At 46.2% G+C, this 18,801-nt stretch overlaps 5 protein-coding genes across 5 annotated transcripts; 4 read left to right on the forward strand and 1 right to left on the reverse strand.

Annotated features, from left to right (window-relative positions):
• Window positions 1-184: 184 nt before the first annotated feature.
• ATNIH1004_006412 (uncharacterized protein) lies at window positions 185-1,902 on the forward strand (the record flags this gene model as incomplete). The annotated part of the gene is made up of 2 exons (XM_033571044.1): window positions 185-496; window positions 574-1,902. 2 exons carry the CDS (start codon window positions 185-187, stop codon window positions 1,900-1,902), a joined length of 1,641 nt encoding a protein of 546 aa, XP_033427076.1.
• A 2,451-nt stretch (window positions 1,903-4,353) lies between these two features.
• On the reverse strand, window positions 4,354-6,583 carry ATNIH1004_006413 (uncharacterized protein; the record flags this gene model as incomplete). The annotated part of the gene is made up of 4 exons (XM_033571045.1): window positions 4,354-5,141; window positions 5,223-5,483; window positions 5,569-5,947; window positions 6,107-6,583. 4 exons carry the CDS (start codon window positions 6,581-6,583, stop codon window positions 4,354-4,356), a joined length of 1,905 nt encoding a protein of 634 aa, XP_033427077.1.
• A 60-nt stretch (window positions 6,584-6,643) lies between these two features.
• ATNIH1004_006414 (uncharacterized protein) lies at window positions 6,644-7,345 on the forward strand (the record flags this gene model as incomplete). The annotated part of the gene is made up of 3 exons (XM_033571046.1): window positions 6,644-6,743; window positions 6,794-7,157; window positions 7,207-7,345. 3 exons carry the CDS (start codon window positions 6,644-6,646, stop codon window positions 7,343-7,345), a joined length of 603 nt encoding a protein of 200 aa, XP_033427078.1.
• Window positions 7,346-11,376: 4,031 nt separating this feature from the next.
• Window positions 11,377-12,097, forward strand: ATNIH1004_006415 (uncharacterized protein; the record flags this gene model as incomplete). The annotated part of the gene is made up of 2 exons (XM_033571047.1): window positions 11,377-11,964; window positions 12,023-12,097. The coding sequence occupies 2 exons, from the start codon at window positions 11,377-11,379 to the stop codon at window positions 12,095-12,097; spliced, it is 663 nt and encodes a 220-aa protein (XP_033427079.1).
• A 3,668-nt stretch (window positions 12,098-15,765) lies between these two features.
• ATNIH1004_006416 (putative MFS multidrug transporter) lies at window positions 15,766-17,415 on the forward strand (the record flags this gene model as incomplete). The annotated part of the gene is made up of 6 exons (XM_033571048.1): window positions 15,766-15,853; window positions 15,904-16,149; window positions 16,208-16,492; window positions 16,548-17,039; window positions 17,106-17,279; window positions 17,333-17,415. 6 exons carry the CDS (start codon window positions 15,766-15,768, stop codon window positions 17,413-17,415), a joined length of 1,368 nt encoding a protein of 455 aa, XP_033427080.1.
• Window positions 17,416-18,801: the final 1,386 nt, after the last annotated feature.

Genomic DNA, 18,801 nt, shown 5'->3' on the forward strand with positions numbered 1-18,801 from the left:
GGTCTCATACCGTACCTCATCCCTGTAGATACAGAAATCGCTATACCACCCGAATCTTCCTGTATAGCTACTTACCTTGGACTACGTCCAAGGCGTCCTGGATATCAACGCCCGGTCTTCCAGCCTCTCCTATATACATATCTCCCCACTATACACTCTCCTTTTAGAAATCGTCCACTCCAATATGAAGCCCTCAATCTCGGAATACTTTCGACACAATGTCCATCACACTCCCCTCCCAGCTCTGATCGATGAGCTCGCCCACCTCCATCGGGATCATCCCATGATCTCTCTCCCACGAGACAACCATGATGTAGCCGCTGGATACCGTGACATCTCGTATGGCGACTTCTCTCGCGCTGTGAATCGCGCCGCCTCCTGGATTGTCGACACCCTCGGGTCATGCAGCACGAACTTTGAAGTGCTGCATTATGTCGCACCACAGGACCTCTCGTACATGATTATCATGCTGGCGGCAGTAAAGACAGGGTACCAGGTATGTGTTTAGTGTCCTTTCGTTCTATTCTACTGTTCTACCAATGTTGCCCCTTGCAAATGACTAAAAATCATCAGACCCTGACATGCCATCCCGCCGCCGAAGTCGATACTCATCTCTCTCTCATTGAGAAAACAAACTGCCGAATTTTGCTCCACCCCAGCCCAGGCCACCCCAAAGCCAATGCCATCCAGCTCCGGCAGCCCGACTTGATGCTGATCACCACCCCGAGTCTGGACTCCTGGCTCTCGGAGTCCTATTCTCCCATGCGTGTCTACCCCTATGAGAAACCACTGGCCGATGCCCTCTCCGATCCCTTTGCCATCATCCACACGTCGGCCAGCACTGGCGCAGCCAAACCCATCTACATGACTCACGCCACGATGACGCAACAATCTCTCGCCTTTGCCAGGTGTCAATCCTTGGCGACGATCAACTTCACGCACTGGCAGGACCGCCGCGTAGCGTTACTCACCCCGCTCTCCATCGCCGCCGGGCTCTACAACGTCCTGGGCATTAACATCTTCTTCAACCTGACAATCGTGCTGCCGATCCCGGGCGTGCGCATGTCCGCCGCCATACTCGACGACGTGCTCCAACACGGCCGCGTCACGGCCTGTATTCTCAGTCCCAAATTCCTGCGCGACACCTGCGCCAACCCAACCTATCTCCATCGGCTTCGATGCCTGCAGCACCTCGCCGTCGTGGGCGCCCCTTTCCCCACTGATCTCGGTCCCATCATGCGCGCCCACACCCGCCTCGCCCACATCTACGGCTCCTCCGAAGCCAATATCTTTCCCGTCCACACTACCGACGACCCAGAGGACTGGGCATACATGAAACTGGACCCGGTGCTGTCGCATGAATTCCGCCCCGTCGTCAAGGGCTACCACGAACTAGTTCTGCTGCGGAATGACGAGGGCCGATGTCAGAGTGCGTTCTACATGTTTCCGCACATGCAGGATTATCCAATGAAGGACCTGTTTGTGCAACACCCTCGGAAAAAGGACCTCTGGCGGTATTGCGGCCGGATCGATGACCTGACGAACTCGGAGACTGAGGGACGGTTCTTGCCACGGGAGATGGAAATGGCCCTTGAAGCGCATCCGGGGATCACCGCCGCAGTGCTCTGCGACGAGAAGGGCGGGGACATCCCCGTCTTGCTGGAGGTTGATCCGGCCCTTGTTGGGGGCGGCCGCCGCGAGGATTGGATCGACTCGATCTGGTCGGCGGTCGAGATTGCAAATGAGAAGTGTCCCATTGATAATGCCAGCATCAAGAAGCACGGCGTGATTTTCGTTCATCCAGATCGTCCTCTGCCAATCGGTGTCAAGGGTTTTCCGCAGCGGGCTGCGTCCAAGACACTCTATGCGGCCGAAATTATGGCGTCTTATCGGCGAATCTAATTTGTTTACTTTCATTTTCATTCATTTTTTTTCTTTTTTTTTTTTTTTCTCAATTGTCGCCTACCTTAGATGGATAAATCTATGGAGTGACACTTAGACGTTTATCACGACTGAACAAGCGATCTGGTTCTTATCACTATCTGACTGTCTTCTATTTAACATGTTGGTTGAGATATTGTGTTCTCAAACAGTGCGATTTTGTATGGAATATAGAAGTGTATCACTCTCTTAACGGTTTTGTTATTAATTGGCCGGGCAGAATTTGAATGGCCGTGCTCTTCTTAACATATAGCATTAATGATTTCTTCATTAGGTTCCCCTGCAGGGTGGAAGTAGATAACCCCCCGACGGCATAACTGCCGACAGCTGCCATAAAAACCGGAAAAATGCTTGTTGAACGCATGATTCGGCATTTTAAAGGTGAAGAAAAAGGAAAAAAGTAAATAATATAAAGGGTTTTTGCAATCCGTAATCTGAATATCACGGTAAAAGTATTCTAGAGGGACACCTTATATTTCTATGTTCCACCCCTGGGGGCCTATTTATTAGTCCCCATACTTAGGAAATCCTTCAGATGGGACTTCTCACCAAGATCTGTTAGAGTCAAAATAGATGCTGAGTATTAGTATATATTCAGTGCGTATTTCCATGCTATTCCGCCCGCACTGATTGGGGTTGAAGAGAAATATACGCACTATCCAACACTTTCCCAGTTCATAGATTGCCAAATATCCATGTAAGAGAGGTAGTTGACTGTTTCATATTATCTTCGCTTCTATCCCAACTCCACCTGCGTTAGCCTGAGGAAACAATAAAAGACAAACACACTTCAGCAAACTTGTACATTCAAACTACATATAGACCACCAAGTGAGGGATCTAGTCTGTCTTTGAACTACGAATATGATGCTAAACAGACACTCTAAATGGGTTTCTATATGCTAATTCTATCCATCTTGTTCAAAGCACTTTGCTTCACTGATAAAAAACAACAAGCTGGAGTGCGTACAAGTATAAATCAAAGCTATGATAGACCCGCCTGTATTTTATTTCCGCGCTGTATAAAAAACCAATCTATCCGCAGCCCAATTTCTAAACCGAATCAGACCAATGTAATATTGATTACGTATCTGGGAAGCAAACTGATCACCTCTGTATTGCATATAAAATGGGGTCTTTTTAGAGCCCTAATACCTCGAAAATAACATACAAAGATGGCCTAATATTTACAGTATATATACTATTATTACAATAAATATATCTACATATATATAAGAGCGATGCGTAGGAAGTAGGCACGATAGGTTCTATGGCGTTGGTTTTTCCTAGGGGTTTTTCCATGGTTTTCTTTTACTTCCTTGTTTGATTCGTATGGATTAGCCGAAGGATTGTTGATGTCAAGGCGAGTGTAGTATTCAGTGTTCCTGGCCATTGTGGCTAACGCCCCGGAATTAGCGCAGGGGACGTTAGATCGCCCACATGGATTCGACCAACGGTAGACTAGTGGTGGCTTTTGAAGTTTTTAACGCTGTCGTGTACGTTATGTACTTTTAGACCGATCCTCCGAAGTACGACTGGCTAATCTCGCACCCTTTGCTTCCTGTCTTTTGGCATTGGATCTGTCGTTTTCTTTTTTTCCCTTCTGCCCTGTTCGTTCAACCTGTCAGCCAAGTATCCCTTGTGAGGCGCTAATACTCTTTCACTGTCGTGGGAGGCGGTGCAAGCTATCTCTGGGTCTATCTTGTCGCTGCCAAGGAACGGGTGACGCAGCCCGGTCATGTTCCTTGCGCCGATCAACCTGCAACTCGCGTTTGGCTAAGGACCACATCATACTCTATAACATTATACTACGTTGGGTAACATCTTTAGGTGCATTATGTGCCACTGCATTAGAATATTCTTGTGCTAATGCATTAGCAGATTCTTGTGTCCATAGTCTCTGGGGTATAGATCTCGCTGTTCCTAAGCAAGCTAGGATAGGCGAAAGAATAATTGAAGCCTCATGTTGGCAAGATGATATTTGATTCAGAATACAGCGATTTAACAATTCTGTATTATGAAGCTCTACGGTACTATTAGTGTTGGTTAATGTGTCATTACCTCTAGGGAGATTTAGTTACTTTATAGTTCTCGGTGACCTTTCGCCGCCAGTAGTGATGTAAAATGCCATTACGTCGAGCAGTATACCACTACATTCACCAATATACTATTACAGCAAGCAGCAGTGGTGACGCAACAATCCATTGCATCAAGCAGTATACTACGTTCATTAATATATTAATTGTTGTTAGACTTGTCCAAGGCCCAGCCCGGCTCCATCGGGACGTTCCGGGTTGGGTTTTGGCAGGTCTAATTGTTGTCTAGGTAACAGGCTGCCAGCTTTATTATCTAATTGTAAGAAGGTCTCGTCATAGTAGCATTCTCATCCCGGCCTTCTAATACAGAGCAATCCCTACACTCTCATTCGCTTGATTCCCTTGGAGACTCCATTATTTAGTACCTGTAGATTAGAAGTAGTCGGGTGGTTTTCCTTGGAAAGTTCCCCGATAATTCGTGAAATAACGGCTGCAATAAGATGCGCAGCATTTCGACTAGGTGGGTACAGAAGCCCACCCAGACTTTCCTTTGAGTCATTTGCTTCACCATCGGACGCTGTTGCCGGCAGCTCACCTTGCGACGAAGTAGATAGGCCAGCTTCTGGAATCTCAAATTTGACTTCACCAGCACTTGGAGGCCCAGACCAGCAGATTTCTGTGCTAGTGGTGGGCGATGTTGAACTATCACTCTGAGAGTCTCCCATAACGAAAGTGGCGTTGAGATCAGAGAAGGTATCATCAACCCACAGTGGATTTGTAACGGAAGGTGCAGCAAGAAGAAGAACCGACTGCTCTTTTTCCTTGTCCGAATTCCTGAGCGAGAGCGGCTTCAAGGAGACTGAGTAGCCTTGCCTAAGGAGGTTCCACATCGTGTTGGCTATCGAACGTCGAAACCGCGCGTGAAGGATAATATGCGGCAAGGCCAATACAATAAAATCCGGGCTCAACGTCGGTGATTTTGCAACGAGGTCGCAATATCGAAGAGGGTCCAGGGGGTCTAACCACTGCTGAGATGTGGAAGAACTACTTCCTGAGATAATAGCAATGCGGGGTGCTCGGCCCTCTTCCCAATCTGGCAGCGTCGACCGCTGGCCGTCCAGATCGGCAATGACCGATGCTGCGCTGCCTAAATAGATTGCTGCATCTGGATATCGTGCCTTTGCAAAATTGGCGTTAGCCCACAAGTGTTCCTGTTAGTCAAGACTGAGGTTCTGTGAGTGCGTACCTTCCACAATTGGTGACAACTCCAGTCCTCCTGGAAGCCAATAGCGGCCGGATTCGGTATCCTGCGTTTGAAAATCCCACAGAGAGCCTCGGATCTTGCGGGGAGAGGTCAAAAACCGAAGCAGCAGGCAATGGGGAAAACGTGGAGGTGGAAGTTGACTGCTGGCAGCGCACAGGCTGGGTCTTAGAGGAGTCACAAAGAGAGACTTCATTCGGGAACCGTCTCGAATGCCGCAACGTGCGAAGAAGCCCGTGTTGGTGTCTGCAAAGTATTTAAATTAGTAGGGTTTCTGATATAGCCAGAGAAGGACGGTGGTAGGCGACGACCAAAAACGAGGTTATCTTACCGGGAGCCTCAGAGATGTAAGCCACCCTACCAGGCAATTCCACTGCATCTATTGCTACGACGTCGCTTACGAAATTGATGACTTCTGCGTCTTCTTTTTCAGCCATTTGACTGGCATCCTGGAAGTGAAGAAGGAGCTCTCGGTCCCTGGCAATAGGCTCTTCAGTCTCCAGTGCTGGGTGGTCGGCAAGGAAAGAGTATTTTGTAGCGACCAGCTGTGGGGAAGGCACATTATTGGCAGACGTCTGGACTTCATGGATGTAGAGCACATGGCGACTGGCCCTGTCACACGCTATATTGGGCGCCCTTAGCGTGGCTTGAATATATTTACCTTTTAAGGAACTTAGGATCTCGCCCCATGAACCCCAGGGCCCGTTAACCTGTGATATCCGTCAATACCTCTCTCCCAATTTCTGGCACACCATTGGTGGAGATATGGATGCAAATGGAAGCGGCGAAATCATAGAGAGGAGGGTGAAGAAATGAAGATAGAAGACATAGATTGGAATTTGCAGGAATAATTAAGTTTAAGGTCTTACCCTGGACGGAGGACAGCTCTCTGGAGATATTCCCTCCTGTGGATTGTGGCCACTCCCCAGCCAGATTTTCCACCAAGCGGGATCCCTGCAGCTCCCCTCCTGCTGTACAATCGATGCTGTGGAGAGGGCTGATCCGTGGGACTCGTCACATTCTGATGGTCGGCTATGACCAGCCGCTATCGCTGTGACCGGTGCATCCGCAGGAGTGGAATCTATCGAGCAGGGAGTCTGCCTAGATATGTCAGAGACGGGACGAGAAAATTCCGATGTCGGATTAGTGGCCTCGACTGCACCGCTTTGGTCGATCTCTCTTATCTGCTGTCCGCAGTTAGCGGGCACCGTATCTGTAGCCGGTTCTTTGCTGAGAAGACCAACAGTAGGCTTTGGCGTCTCGGAAGTGGGTGATCCACACCTTGGGGTGCTCGTGGTATTGCCTCCATCCTGCATTTCCGGTCCTCCGTTCGCTGCTGTCTGCATGACGGAAGTTTCCGAGACCTGGCTAGCCACGACCGGTTGAGGGAGAGTACCTTCGAGAGAATGGATTGCCAAAGTTTTATCGGCAATGCCTCGGTCCAACTGAGAGACTCCATGGAAGATAGTTCCAATCAACGCCCCATCTTCAGCTCTGTGCAGGGGCGTGTCCCCCTCTTCTACCGATCCGTTGTTGTGCATCTTGACGACCATCAGAATCCACGGTCCAGGAATCCTATTCGGTCGAATCGATCAACACGATCACGACGGTGGCTCCGGCCGTGACCATCGTGGCGTCGATCATCTGCGGCGTGGTTTCGGATATCTACGATGCAAAGGTAGGGTTGATTGCGACGACGGCGGGATTAAATGTATTTGCGTGTGCAGTTCTCGCTATCTGGAATGTACCGGTCGGACTCAAATTCTTTGCGTTTTTCCTGTCGGGGACGGCGAACGGCATTGCGGACATCGTGTACGCGTGGGCGAATGAGATCTGCTCGGGGGATGCAGAGGAGAGGGCGTTGGTGATTAGTGCTATGAATACGGTGGGTAATGCGTTTGGGGCGTGGATTCCATTATTGTAAGTTTTTTTCCCTCTCTCTATGGACTGGTATGGACTGACGGTTCAGTGTGTGGAAAACGGTCGATGCGCCGCGGTATCTAGTCGGATATAATTGGAATCTGGCCTTGGATGCGAGTATGTTCGTGATGGTGTTTGTTCTCAGGGCGTTTTGGGTGCGAGAGAAGAGAAGAATGACAGCCAATTGATATGGCCGTGGATAATAAATATAATATTCATAGCCTGTTTCTCTAGATAGCAGAACGATAATTCTTGACGATTATTGGAATATGTCATCCTCTATTGTATAAGAGTTGATATTCCCGACCTTTAAACAAGCCTTTCTACTTGTCCTATAGTCATGGGTATCTCGGCCAGAATAACAGGCATATCACCATGGCCGAGTTTCCAACCATGGAATGAACCAGTTCTAACATATGTTGCCACCTGTAAAGGGCTGAAGCCCGTTTGACCTCTCGGGACAATGTCCCTGTTGTCCCTATTGTCCCTATTGTCCCAGTTGTCCCTACTGTCTCTACTGTCCCTACTGTCTCTACTGTCCCTACTGTCGACACGATCACTATAATTCAGGGAAAAGAGAACACTATACTAGCTACACGCACGTAGCCTACTAAGAACCGTATTTGATAGTATCTATATTGTCTTGTATACTATCTGATGAACGCACACCCTCACCCAAGAATAGGAACCAGGTCCTCAGGGGAAATACATCGCTAGGAGTTCGGGTCCATACATTTCCATACATCTTTATTAAGATATATAGCAAACTGGCCAGATGTAGTACATACTGAGGAACCTCCGCATGCAACTGCCATAATTCAGAACGGTGACCGTTCAGCCATCCCGAAATAGGCTCTCTTTTAAACTGTTCTAATTTAATCAAAGATGTAAATGAACCCTAGGGCTGCATGCATTCGTACGGTTCCCTAACCGCATGGCTGATGTGATCCGTAAGCGTTAAACGATCAGCTTCGATCTTTTAGATTGAGGGTTGGTCGCATGCTCGGCCGAACACTTCTTAGTTTGATCGGGTTTATTAGTGCGTTTTTTTTGTTAGGAGTGTTAATCAGAGTTTCGTTCTGTGTAGGCTCGATTGGCTGAGGTTCGGTTGACTGTGGTTCAGTCGGCTGAGGTTAGACAGGTTCAGAGGTCTCCTGCTCCGTTGGTTTTTAAGCGGTACTGGTCTAGACTGGTTTCTGAGGGTTACTGAGAAGATCTTTGTGTAAGCCACTCCGTCCTTCGATAACCGTAAGTGCGCCATCTCCAGAGTAGCAGAGTTGGTATGAATGATTGGTTTTTCAAAGCTATGTAGGAGGTTGCCGGTATCGAAAGCTGAAGAGGGTAAGATAGTAACAGGTTAAGTGTCTAGACCGAGCAATTCTGGATACTATAAAAAGCCAATTTACAGCACGTTAGTATCGCCATTTTCCAAGGTACATATTCATAGGCCAAGTAAAGCATAGTAGTTTTTATAAATAAGGCACAGCACTTGCCATTGTATTCTGCGATCACCAAAGGATCCTGGGGGATCCTGGTCTTCCTGACATATCCGTGTGCATCAAAGTCTCCTGGCCACCTATGTGCTCTTTTTGCGGTCGTTTTGTGGATAATGGTCTCGGCCACCCAGCAGTGAGAAAGTTATGGGCTTAGCAAAGTACATCCACACTGAGCATGTATTTCGGCAGGAGTCCTGAGTCTCTGAAACAGCTTTCCAAGTTTCGAGAGTAGTGGTATCAACTTAGGTTGTCTTCGATGTAATGCAGCCCTAGAATAGGTTATGACCAAACTGACTCTATCATGTATATAGTGCATATTCCCGACATATAACCTTGCTCGTAGCAATATGTGCGCCATAAATACGTCTCTCAGTGGGATCAGGAAAACGGTCATATAACGCAGTGAAAGAAACCATCAAATCCTAGTGACTGTATTCGGGGGTCACTAACTTCTTTCGCCGAGTAGGCATGTTGACTAGCGGGTGCTTTTCTGGAAAAAAAACTTCGAGATTCCGAAGGGCAGTAACTTCATAGTAGAAGATGCCCGAGACACGATACACTTCATTTTTAACTGGAAAACCCCAAGTGAATTGGCAAGGGCCATTGAGGCAACCGTACTTTGCTCATGCCCATGACGCGGTTTTCCAACGGTCATCTTGTAGTATTTTATTCGTTGCTGGAAAAAAACCTTCGTAATATCAAGTGAAGTGAAAATGGTTATTCCAAACCGCAAAGGCAGGCGGCAACACAGGGGGTGCTATGCTGGATCAAGGGCGGAAATTTTATCTTTTCCGTGAGCTGTAAATACTTCAATCAATAAGATTTATATATGCCATTTGATATTGTTCAAAGACCCAAGAAGTTTTGTCCTCCTGGAGTTGAAGAAGACATGGATTGATATTTGCCTGATTGAAAGAATACTATAGTATAGATGTGTTAGTAAACCATTGCTAGATATTTTAACATTCTATCTAACCAACACTGGACATAGGTGACTGAGTTCTTGAACCTATTCTGGCAACAAGATGACCTCTAGCAGTTGTAGTGTTCTAGTTTAACCCTCCACTAATAAAATAATACTCACATGATTTTAAGGCTCTTGTGTTCTCCTCGCTAAAAAACATAATATAAAGCGGTCCTGGAAGGGATTTTCTGATACTACCAACTATGTCACACAAACGCTTCACATCGACTAACCATAGGCAGCGCTCGCGTGTTCAGATCAGGATAAGACCATTCTTACATGAGATTGCTAAGGCGTGCGTAAATGTAACAGCCGCACCACTGGTAGTCAGGATGACATCTTTCGTGTCATTTGCTGGCTGTTTAAATTTAATAACCATGTAAGCCCAGTAGTCCTCAAAATCAGAGGGTTCAGAGGACATGTCTTGGAGTTGTCGACATAGTTCTGTAGGTTGTGAGGAAGAAAAGTGTGAGAGTCCTATTGGATAAACATAGATCACTATATGTGAATTGCTGACTGGGGGAGGAAATCAAGTGAATATATTATATATGTGTTGGTGAATCTATATCTACATATAGATATCTTTACTTTAATATAGGGATGATAGTGTAAAGCAGACTATGGTATAAACTGTACTACTGAAGATTGCTGTAGACCACAAGTCTCCATTGCCATGTATATATACTATAGGTATTAATAATTCCTTTACAGTAGGAATATCTCCATGATCAGTACACATATATAATTCAAATCCAATACTAACGATACTTAGTTATAAACAATAGTAGATCCGTGCCTGAATAATAAATATCGGACTGCTAGTTTAATTGGCTTTATACTTTATTTATATTAGACTAGCTGTTATCACTCTATTGCTAGGCATTCCTACCACATTTCTGGCATTATAGACCATTTTGCAGACAATACCAGGTTTTTCACAACCGAAGAGAAGTTCTGGGCTTTTCCAAAATTATGATATATGTGATCTGAAACGTAATAATACTTAGCTATGTATATACATACAAGACAAGGAATTCTGGGGCAAAAGTAATTGAATCATTCAGTAAAGTAAAATGTGAATCAAAGTTTGTTATAACATGCAAGGTGGTGAATCCTTATCTGGGTTCTCTGCATAGCAGATGGTTAATTCACATGCTAAGGACAGATGTCCAGATGTACAGTACAGACCAAAGTCACTAGAACTGCAACAATGCAATATTAACTATCTAATTCATCTAGTAGGATTATAAAAAACTATACACGAATCCATTCAAGGAGTTGTCTACTAAAATTAGGGATCGATCATATATTCGGTGGGCTGTACAAGCCAGGACCTAATGATAATTGCATGTGTTAGCTAGGATAGTCCCTATTAAATGCCTACATGGACGAGAACGGCAAACCATCAGAGAAGTAAAATGAACCTCGTCTATCACATTGTAATCCCAGCATAATCGCCTAATACCGTCCAATCCCAATTGCTCCCTCCTGGAACCTCATTCCGGCCACACCGAGGCAAATATACTACCAGGTTCAACAAAGGCCACCAATCAAGAACGCGCGTCGACCAACAGATCCCATGACGGCGCTGACCGGAGGAAGCAACAAGGCGAACTGCCAATCCGCCTTATCAGGGACCTGACAAACAGCTTTACAGGAACTCACCATTGAGAAAACCACTTCTCCTTCACGCCCACTCCCTATATATGTCCATCCATAGAGACGAACCGAACACCATGCAGACCCGTCCAACAACACTATGTCCTCGCCACCGTCCCCCAGACCACCTCCTCGACCCATCGCCATCCGCACGGAGAACATCGCCGCCGAGGAAATCACCCTCTTCATCCATAATAGACCCGAACCATGGCATCCCCTGGATTACACTGTCGAATATAACGGGGTAACGGTCTTCACGGTCCTCGGACACCCATTCAGCATTGGACAGCGTCGCACGTTCTACGACCGCTCGGGACTGCCCCTCTTTGACCTGCGCAGTCGATGGTACAGCTCCTCAATTCTGGACCTCAAACTCCCCGGCGGAGAGAACAATCTTCTAACGGCTCGATTGCGCGTTGCAGTCCGAGCTCCCCGAGCGGTCATCACGTTTCGAAATGCTCTTGCGTCCGCGGGGCCGAGTGAACGGTTCCCTGGAAATCATGTCACCATGGAAGTGCGCGCGCAGGATCTCTATAATATGATCCATGTCGTCGTGGTGGAGGATCGTCATGTGGCGTATATTCACCGGGTTACGGATCCCGAGCAGTTGACCGAGGGTCAGATGTCGCCGTTTCGACTGCGGCCGAAGTGGGAGGTGAGGATTGCACAGGGAGTGGACTTATCGTTGGTGAGCTGCGTTCTCTTCCTGGTTGGTAGGAATTCCAGGCTGATGTGTTCGTGTTCAGATTGCTGTTGTGGTGGTCATTATTGGGCAGGATGCTGGCGATATCTCGTATAACAGTCCTGGGGTGGTTAATTAATGGGTTGGTTGTTTAGTAGGGATTGGATTGGGTTGGATGGGTCAAGGTGAAATGGTTGCACTCGCCGGACGAGTAATCACCGTTTGAGTAAGTTGGGATGGGACAGAACGTGATTCTACACTGTAAGTAACCTATCTAGTTTATGAACACTTGAATTTGATACTAACATGAACACTGATATGTAAATGGGATGAATTGTAGTACTTGCATGGTTATTACAATGAGCTGAAAACTTGGATGTTATATTACCCGCATTTAGTAATAGCATTAAACATCGAAGCCGAGCTATTCTGACAAACCGTCAAGAAAACAGGCAAGGTGTTTTAGTCCTTGCGTGGCCGAATTTGGTATCATGTGTTACTATCGGCCAACCCGTCAGCACAGTAATGTTATCATTGAGCTGAATCACGGCTCTTTTTCAGTTCGTGGAGTTTGCGACCTCGTGTCTTACTTTGGCATTCCAATGCAGTCATAACCACTAACACCGATTTATACTACGACTTCTTGCCAAAATATTGCCAGTTTGCCACACTGACAGGATTCGAACGCTGGTGGGGAGAGGTTCCTGACTTAAACCTTCCCACAAACTAAACGTTCGGTCACAAGTACGTAGCACAAGTTATGGTTCTTAATTTCCAATTTGATGAGATGGAGACTACCGTACCCAATCACCTAACGCTAGACATCCCTTGCGCCTGATTTTAGGGTTAGCTGCGAGTGTAGAAAAGAAGCCATACTGTCACAACGAAATGATCGAATAATTGGATATTTTGTGTCGTGGAATCGCTGGGGAAGCCGTATTTGCTTGCCATCCACGCTTATTTACAGGAATAGGTGCATCTTCCACTTCTTCCACATTCTTTTATTAATATCTTCCTTTTCCCTTGCTATAGCAGGCCCTGTAGCCTTCTTTCTGATTTTATTCTGAAGCTGTATAGCAGCTTTGTTTGCGGCCTTCTCCTCTTTTTCCCGGCTCTCTTTTCTCTGCTTCCTGTATCCGCACACAATTACTAAAAGCCCTATTTTCTTTAGTTCTTTAATCAAGCATTGTTTCTCTTCCTTCTCCTGCTAACGATGTATTTTATTCTCTGCTTTAGAAGCTCTAGCGCGCTCTGTTAAACCTTCTTTGGGGTATAAAAGACTGCATTACCATTTTATAGAGACTAAAAATAAGGCTGTAAAGGCTTCTCACGCTTACGCTTCTTCTGCTCAGTCTATAGAGCAATTTCTAGACCCGTACACCGTAGTTTAAGAAGAATATTCTCTGTAGAAAAATGTATCATCGTATCATTCAGTTTCTGGATTTTTCGGTTGTAAACATCAGAAACAACTTGCTCAAGAAGCTACTTAATGCAACCCCAGACTTCTGCCTGTAAGTTAGACTATAAGGATTTACTAGAAGAGGGCCTTTCTTCCTCTTTCCTAGTAAAGTGCGCCAAAATAATCTCTGGATCCCAAGGACTCAAACCAACAGATTTTCATGCACAGTTAATATTTTTGACCTGAAAAGCTTTATTCCAGCTTGCCCAAAACAACCCAAAGAAATCTCACCTTATAATATGGCTAATTCCTTGACATTCTTGTATAGATTACTCCAATTTATCAGTGTATGCCTGGGAAAGAGGACTAAAAAAGCAACATCAAGAGGCCGTAAATTGTGTGTTGAATGAGGCGGATAGATAGCAAGAAGAATCTGATTTGCATTATAGAAGTTAATAACTTCATATTGATATAGGAGCTACGGCTATCAATAATTAAAAGCTGCCAATGCCTCTAGGCTTTCTCCTTTTTCTCACGATTAAATATTAAGGTAGACCAGGCGTACCTTAGCTGTTATTCGTCCAGCGAGTAGGTGATTAGCATTGGAAAAAGTAGTAACTAGTGGTTAACGAGACTAAAATCTTGCAGCCATGTATCTTGAATATCTCAGAGACTGCCTAGTAAATAAGACCTGGTGGAAGAGATGTCCCAGCTGCACAGATACAAGCTAGAGTAGCAATCCCCTCCCTATTCCTATCTTGAAGTTGTTGGTTCTCTCTATTTTCGTGCCACTGTCGTGAGAGGATCATTTTTTATCGGTCAGCTGAATACGCGTACGAGCTGGTACCACCAATCATATAAGAATATGGGGTCTGGATTGTAAAGGACAAGGTCTCTTAGGGTCTCTAACTATCTGGATCTATCTGGGAGAATTGAATAAAAAGGTGAAAACAAAGGAATGAAGTCGGACCGAGCGGATGCTGAATAGTAAGTAATCTATTGGCCCACTTTGGTCGACATTTGCCTTTTGATAGCACTCCAATAAGAAAACCCCTCTTATCCATCCATATTGTACATATCTCTCGGTTTACTGCCATATTCCTTAATCTTTCTAGCTAGAAGCTCGAAGCATAGAGTATAATTGTAGGCACAATGGGCCCTTTCGCGTGAAGAATAGATCCTAGTTATATAGTGAGATATAAGCTTATCCTGATGTCTCTCTAAGAAGCGGCTCGGCCAGCATTTTCCAGGCATAATTCCTGTGATTTCCTTTCAAAATTTCGGAACATTGATTAAAGCCTTATTCCAGCTTGGCCAAAACAGCCTGAAGAAATCTCCCTTTGTAATATAACTAAATTCTTACGTTCATGCATAAATTGCTCTGAGGACTAAAAAGGTGGATATCAAGAGGCTGCAAACTATGCGTTGAATATATAGTGGATAAATAGCTAGAAGGATCTTATTTGTATCACAGAAGTTAATAAACTTCATACTAACTAATATGGAAGCCGTGGCCATCAAGAATTAAAAGTTGCCAACACCTACGTGCCTTTGCTTTTGTTTCGAGATTAAATAAAGGAGTAAGCCATGCGTATCCCAACTTATTATTTATTAATTGGCCACTAGGTGATGTTAAAGAAGTAGTAGTGGTCGTTAGGATTAAAATCCTAAAGCTATTATTATTGTAAAGGGCTAGAGCCCGTTTGACCTCTCGGGCCAATGTCCCTACTGTCCCTACTGTCCCTTTTGGCACTGTTGTCCCCTTGGCCCATTGGCCCTCGATCCATGTCACGTGACTGCCCACCTTGTTTGTTTACCGCTTATTTTCCTTTTCCTTTCTTCCCTTCTTCAACGATTCCTTCTTGTACATAACCTATCTTGTAGGTTCTATGGGTCCAGCCCTTGACAATTATCTTGAATTTTTCCAGACAGCTTGGTATAAGTTACCGTATAAGACCAGGAGAAAAAGATATTCCATCCGCGCAAATACAAGCAATTGTAGTAATCCACTCTCTCTATTTCTATCCTACACGCGTTATAAAGATAGTGGTAGACGCGCTCAGTGCGATTATTAATTTATTAATAAGCTCTTCGCTCTCTACTTTGCGAGAGTTCTATATATTGTGGTGATGTCTCGATAGCAATGACCGGTCAACGCTATGCCGTTTAGCAAATTTTGTATAAATTAATCTTATTACCTGATTTCAAAGATTTATATCTGCAATTGCTTCTTCAATTGAGCCTATGTTGATGGTATTGTAGTCTATCTAAAAGGTCGGTGTGTAGATGAAAATTGGGTGTTGAGTGATATCGGGCGGTGAGTAATTGGATACGTTATCATCCCTATCACGACTTTGTAATGTGTTCGTCTTCAGGTTACAGTACCTTGCATCATTATACCTTGCATCATGAGCATCAACGAAGCCACATGGGGCCAACGATGGCGCTCCTCCCCGGTTTTCATCGTGGGTGCCATGTTAATGGCCCTGTTCACCGGTAACTTGCAGTCGATGTAACCCTACCCAAACGCGAGCTAACTCAATCAGACGTTTATCTCTACACCTTTCTAGTGCCCATCCTCCCCTACGTTCTCGAGAATCGCCTCGCCGTCGACCCGTCCTTGACTCAGCGCTTGAGTTTCGCCCTGTTGGCTGAATCTTCCATCGTCTCCCTCGTCTGCAGTCCTTTTATCGGCCACTATGCGGATACATTGCCTTCCAAAAAGGCGATTCTGCTGGTATCCCTCGCGGTGGCATTGGTAGGGTCGATTGTGTTAGCCCTCGCGACGTCAAGTATGTACATGACAATTTCGAATAGCGATCGTGCGCGCTGACGAGGAAAATTAATAAGCGACCGTACTATTCATCGGTCGGCTCATCCAGTCAGTCGCTAGCTCGTTCATCTGGGTGGTAGGATATGCAACCATAGCGGACAATGTTCAACCAGAGCATCTGGGAAAGACATACGGCATTGTTTCCGTGGTTGTCGGAGCCGGGACCTCCGGTGGTCCCATCGTGGCTGGTGTGCTGTTTGAGCTGGGCGGGTACTGGACGGCATGGTCCAGTGCCTTTGCGATTCTCCTTCTCGATATTATCTGTCGCGTGCTTATGGTCGAGAAACCGAGAGCACATCCAGGTACGATGACGCCGACAGATCCTCTCCTTTGGGTGGCGTTACTGATTTGCAGTAGGGTCGCATGATGGTGACTCGGAGAACGCTCCTTTACTATCAAATACCTGCGACAACAGCGAAGTGGAAGAAAAGACGGGACTGCAGTTTTACACGTACATGTTCCGGCATCGGAAATTCGTCTGCGGGGTTGTAAGCTACCTCATGTTTGGCATACTGACGACGAGCTTCGATACCACCCTTCCCCTGCACGTCCGCGACGTGTTCCACTGGGGGAGTATGCTGTCCGGGATGATGTTTCTTGCATTTCAGGGGCCGGGCATTGTGCTCAGTCCTCTTTGTGGATGGTTGAAAGACCGGGTTGGGACCCGCTGGCCAACGACGGTCGGTTTCATCAGCGTGGCCCCTGTCTTGTGGCTGTTAGGGACGCCGGGTGACGAGCGATTTCCGTGGGTGAATCAAGACCGGGGACAGATCGTCTACACTCTGGCTATGACGGGGGCGGGGATTCTGACATGTCTTTTGAACGGGGCCGGTACTATCGAGGCTACAGGTGTGTTCCTTATCCTTGTCCATGAACAGGATACAGTTGCTGCTTTCTAACTCTATCCGGATACAGTGACCGTCGATGAGATCGAAGAGAAACACCCGGGGATCTTTGGACCTAATGGGGGATACTCGCGAGCGCTATCCGTTTCCAGCATGGGCTGGACTACGGGGATGCTAATCGGACCAATTCTGTCTGGGTATTTGACTGAGCGATTTGGGTATTACGAGATGAATTGCGTACTGGGTGTGTTTTACTTCTCGTCTGCTTGATCGGCGCTAACGTGCTAACGTGGGTAGCTGGCATGTGCTTGCTCTCTGGCATCAACGCCTTTGTCAATTTGGATTCCAAGGTCCAGGGGCGGAAAAGCCAACGAATGTGATGCATGATACGTCGACAATTAAACATTGAGCATTTAAAATAGATTAGAATATGAAGGCCGGAGCTCAACTAAGTGGGTGATCTATCATATTCTGCCAAGAGTTGGGGTACTGTTAGCCTGTCGTGGGATACCTAGCCGGTTGGACGAGCCAGGTACGGAGTATATGTTGTCTGAGATACAACATGGTTACCTGAATAGAAGCGACATATCATCAATAGTAGACTATTCAAGGCGCGTTAACTGTATGTAGCCCCCACAAATACTCCGTAGAGAAGTCGTACTCCCGAGATTTACCCGGCTAACTCATAACCAACAGTTATTCATCCATAAAATTAAGATGATAATCCCTTAGCCCGGAAATCGTTCTCTAGCCTGAACCAATGATTAGTCTCTCATAAATATAGCCCGACCCATCAATTCACATGGAACGCAATTCAGTACGGATAGACAAGTGTCAAACTCAACCATAGTCTAACGTCCCCCTAGGTATCTACTCGTAAGTTAGTACTCCGTACTCCACTAAAACCCCCCAAAAGGTATAGAGAGTGAGAAGAAAAGTCTATCCATCACAAGTCTGTGCATTTCTCAACTTCCGCAGAACTCACGGGGACTGGGTTAATTTTTCCTGCGGGTGGATGCACCGACTACGCCAATCGAAAGGGACGTGGCGGATAAACCGTCCAGACGTTTGTGATCGACATTCCATGGATCATCAAGTCTAGTGGCTGTCAGACTGTCAGTCAGGGTCAAGACAAGGAAGTACGGTGGTAGCCTGTTTCGGAGAAACCATGGAACGAACGGAGCGGAATCGGAGTACTGGAATACCTGGGATGGCTCAGGCTCTGGATTGTTCGATCGGTGTCTGAACGGGTAAGATTATCTTTTGCATTCGGGGCATGATAAATTTACAGAAAGTCTACTTTATCGGGTTTCTTTGGGTATTCTATGGATCGTGGAATCATGAATGGTTCTGCAGAGTAGATACAATCTGTCCTAGAATCCCCGTGCATTGTGAAAACCGAAGAGGGCTAAGGAGAAAAAACTGGTTCGACTGTTACCGAGGCACTAATGCAACTTATCAATATTCCCCGTCTAACAATGTACCTAATGCTAGCGTAGGGTTCCTGGATGCAGATGCTGGTGCAGAAGCAGAATCTGCAGGAGAATGTTAAGGATGGATGATGAATTCTTCTCCTGCTTTGTATTCTGTGCGCTGTACAATTTGTAGGATCTGTGATGCAACCATTTATTTAGTACTATCTGGAGGTATACTAGTGTCAATGCCGAGCGGCTGTTCTTCCGTGACAGACAGCCGGTGGAGCCAGTGACGGCATCTGCATCGACGGTGGATTGCAGAGATTTCGCATTTTTGGTTCCGAACGGTCG

This window comes from Aspergillus tanneri, assembly GCF_003426965.1.
Source record: "Aspergillus tanneri strain NIH1004 chromosome Unknown AapTan_4_pilon_pilon_pilon, whole genome shotgun sequence".
Classification (NCBI taxonomy): Eukaryota; Fungi; Ascomycota; class Eurotiomycetes; order Eurotiales; family Aspergillaceae; genus Aspergillus; species Aspergillus tanneri.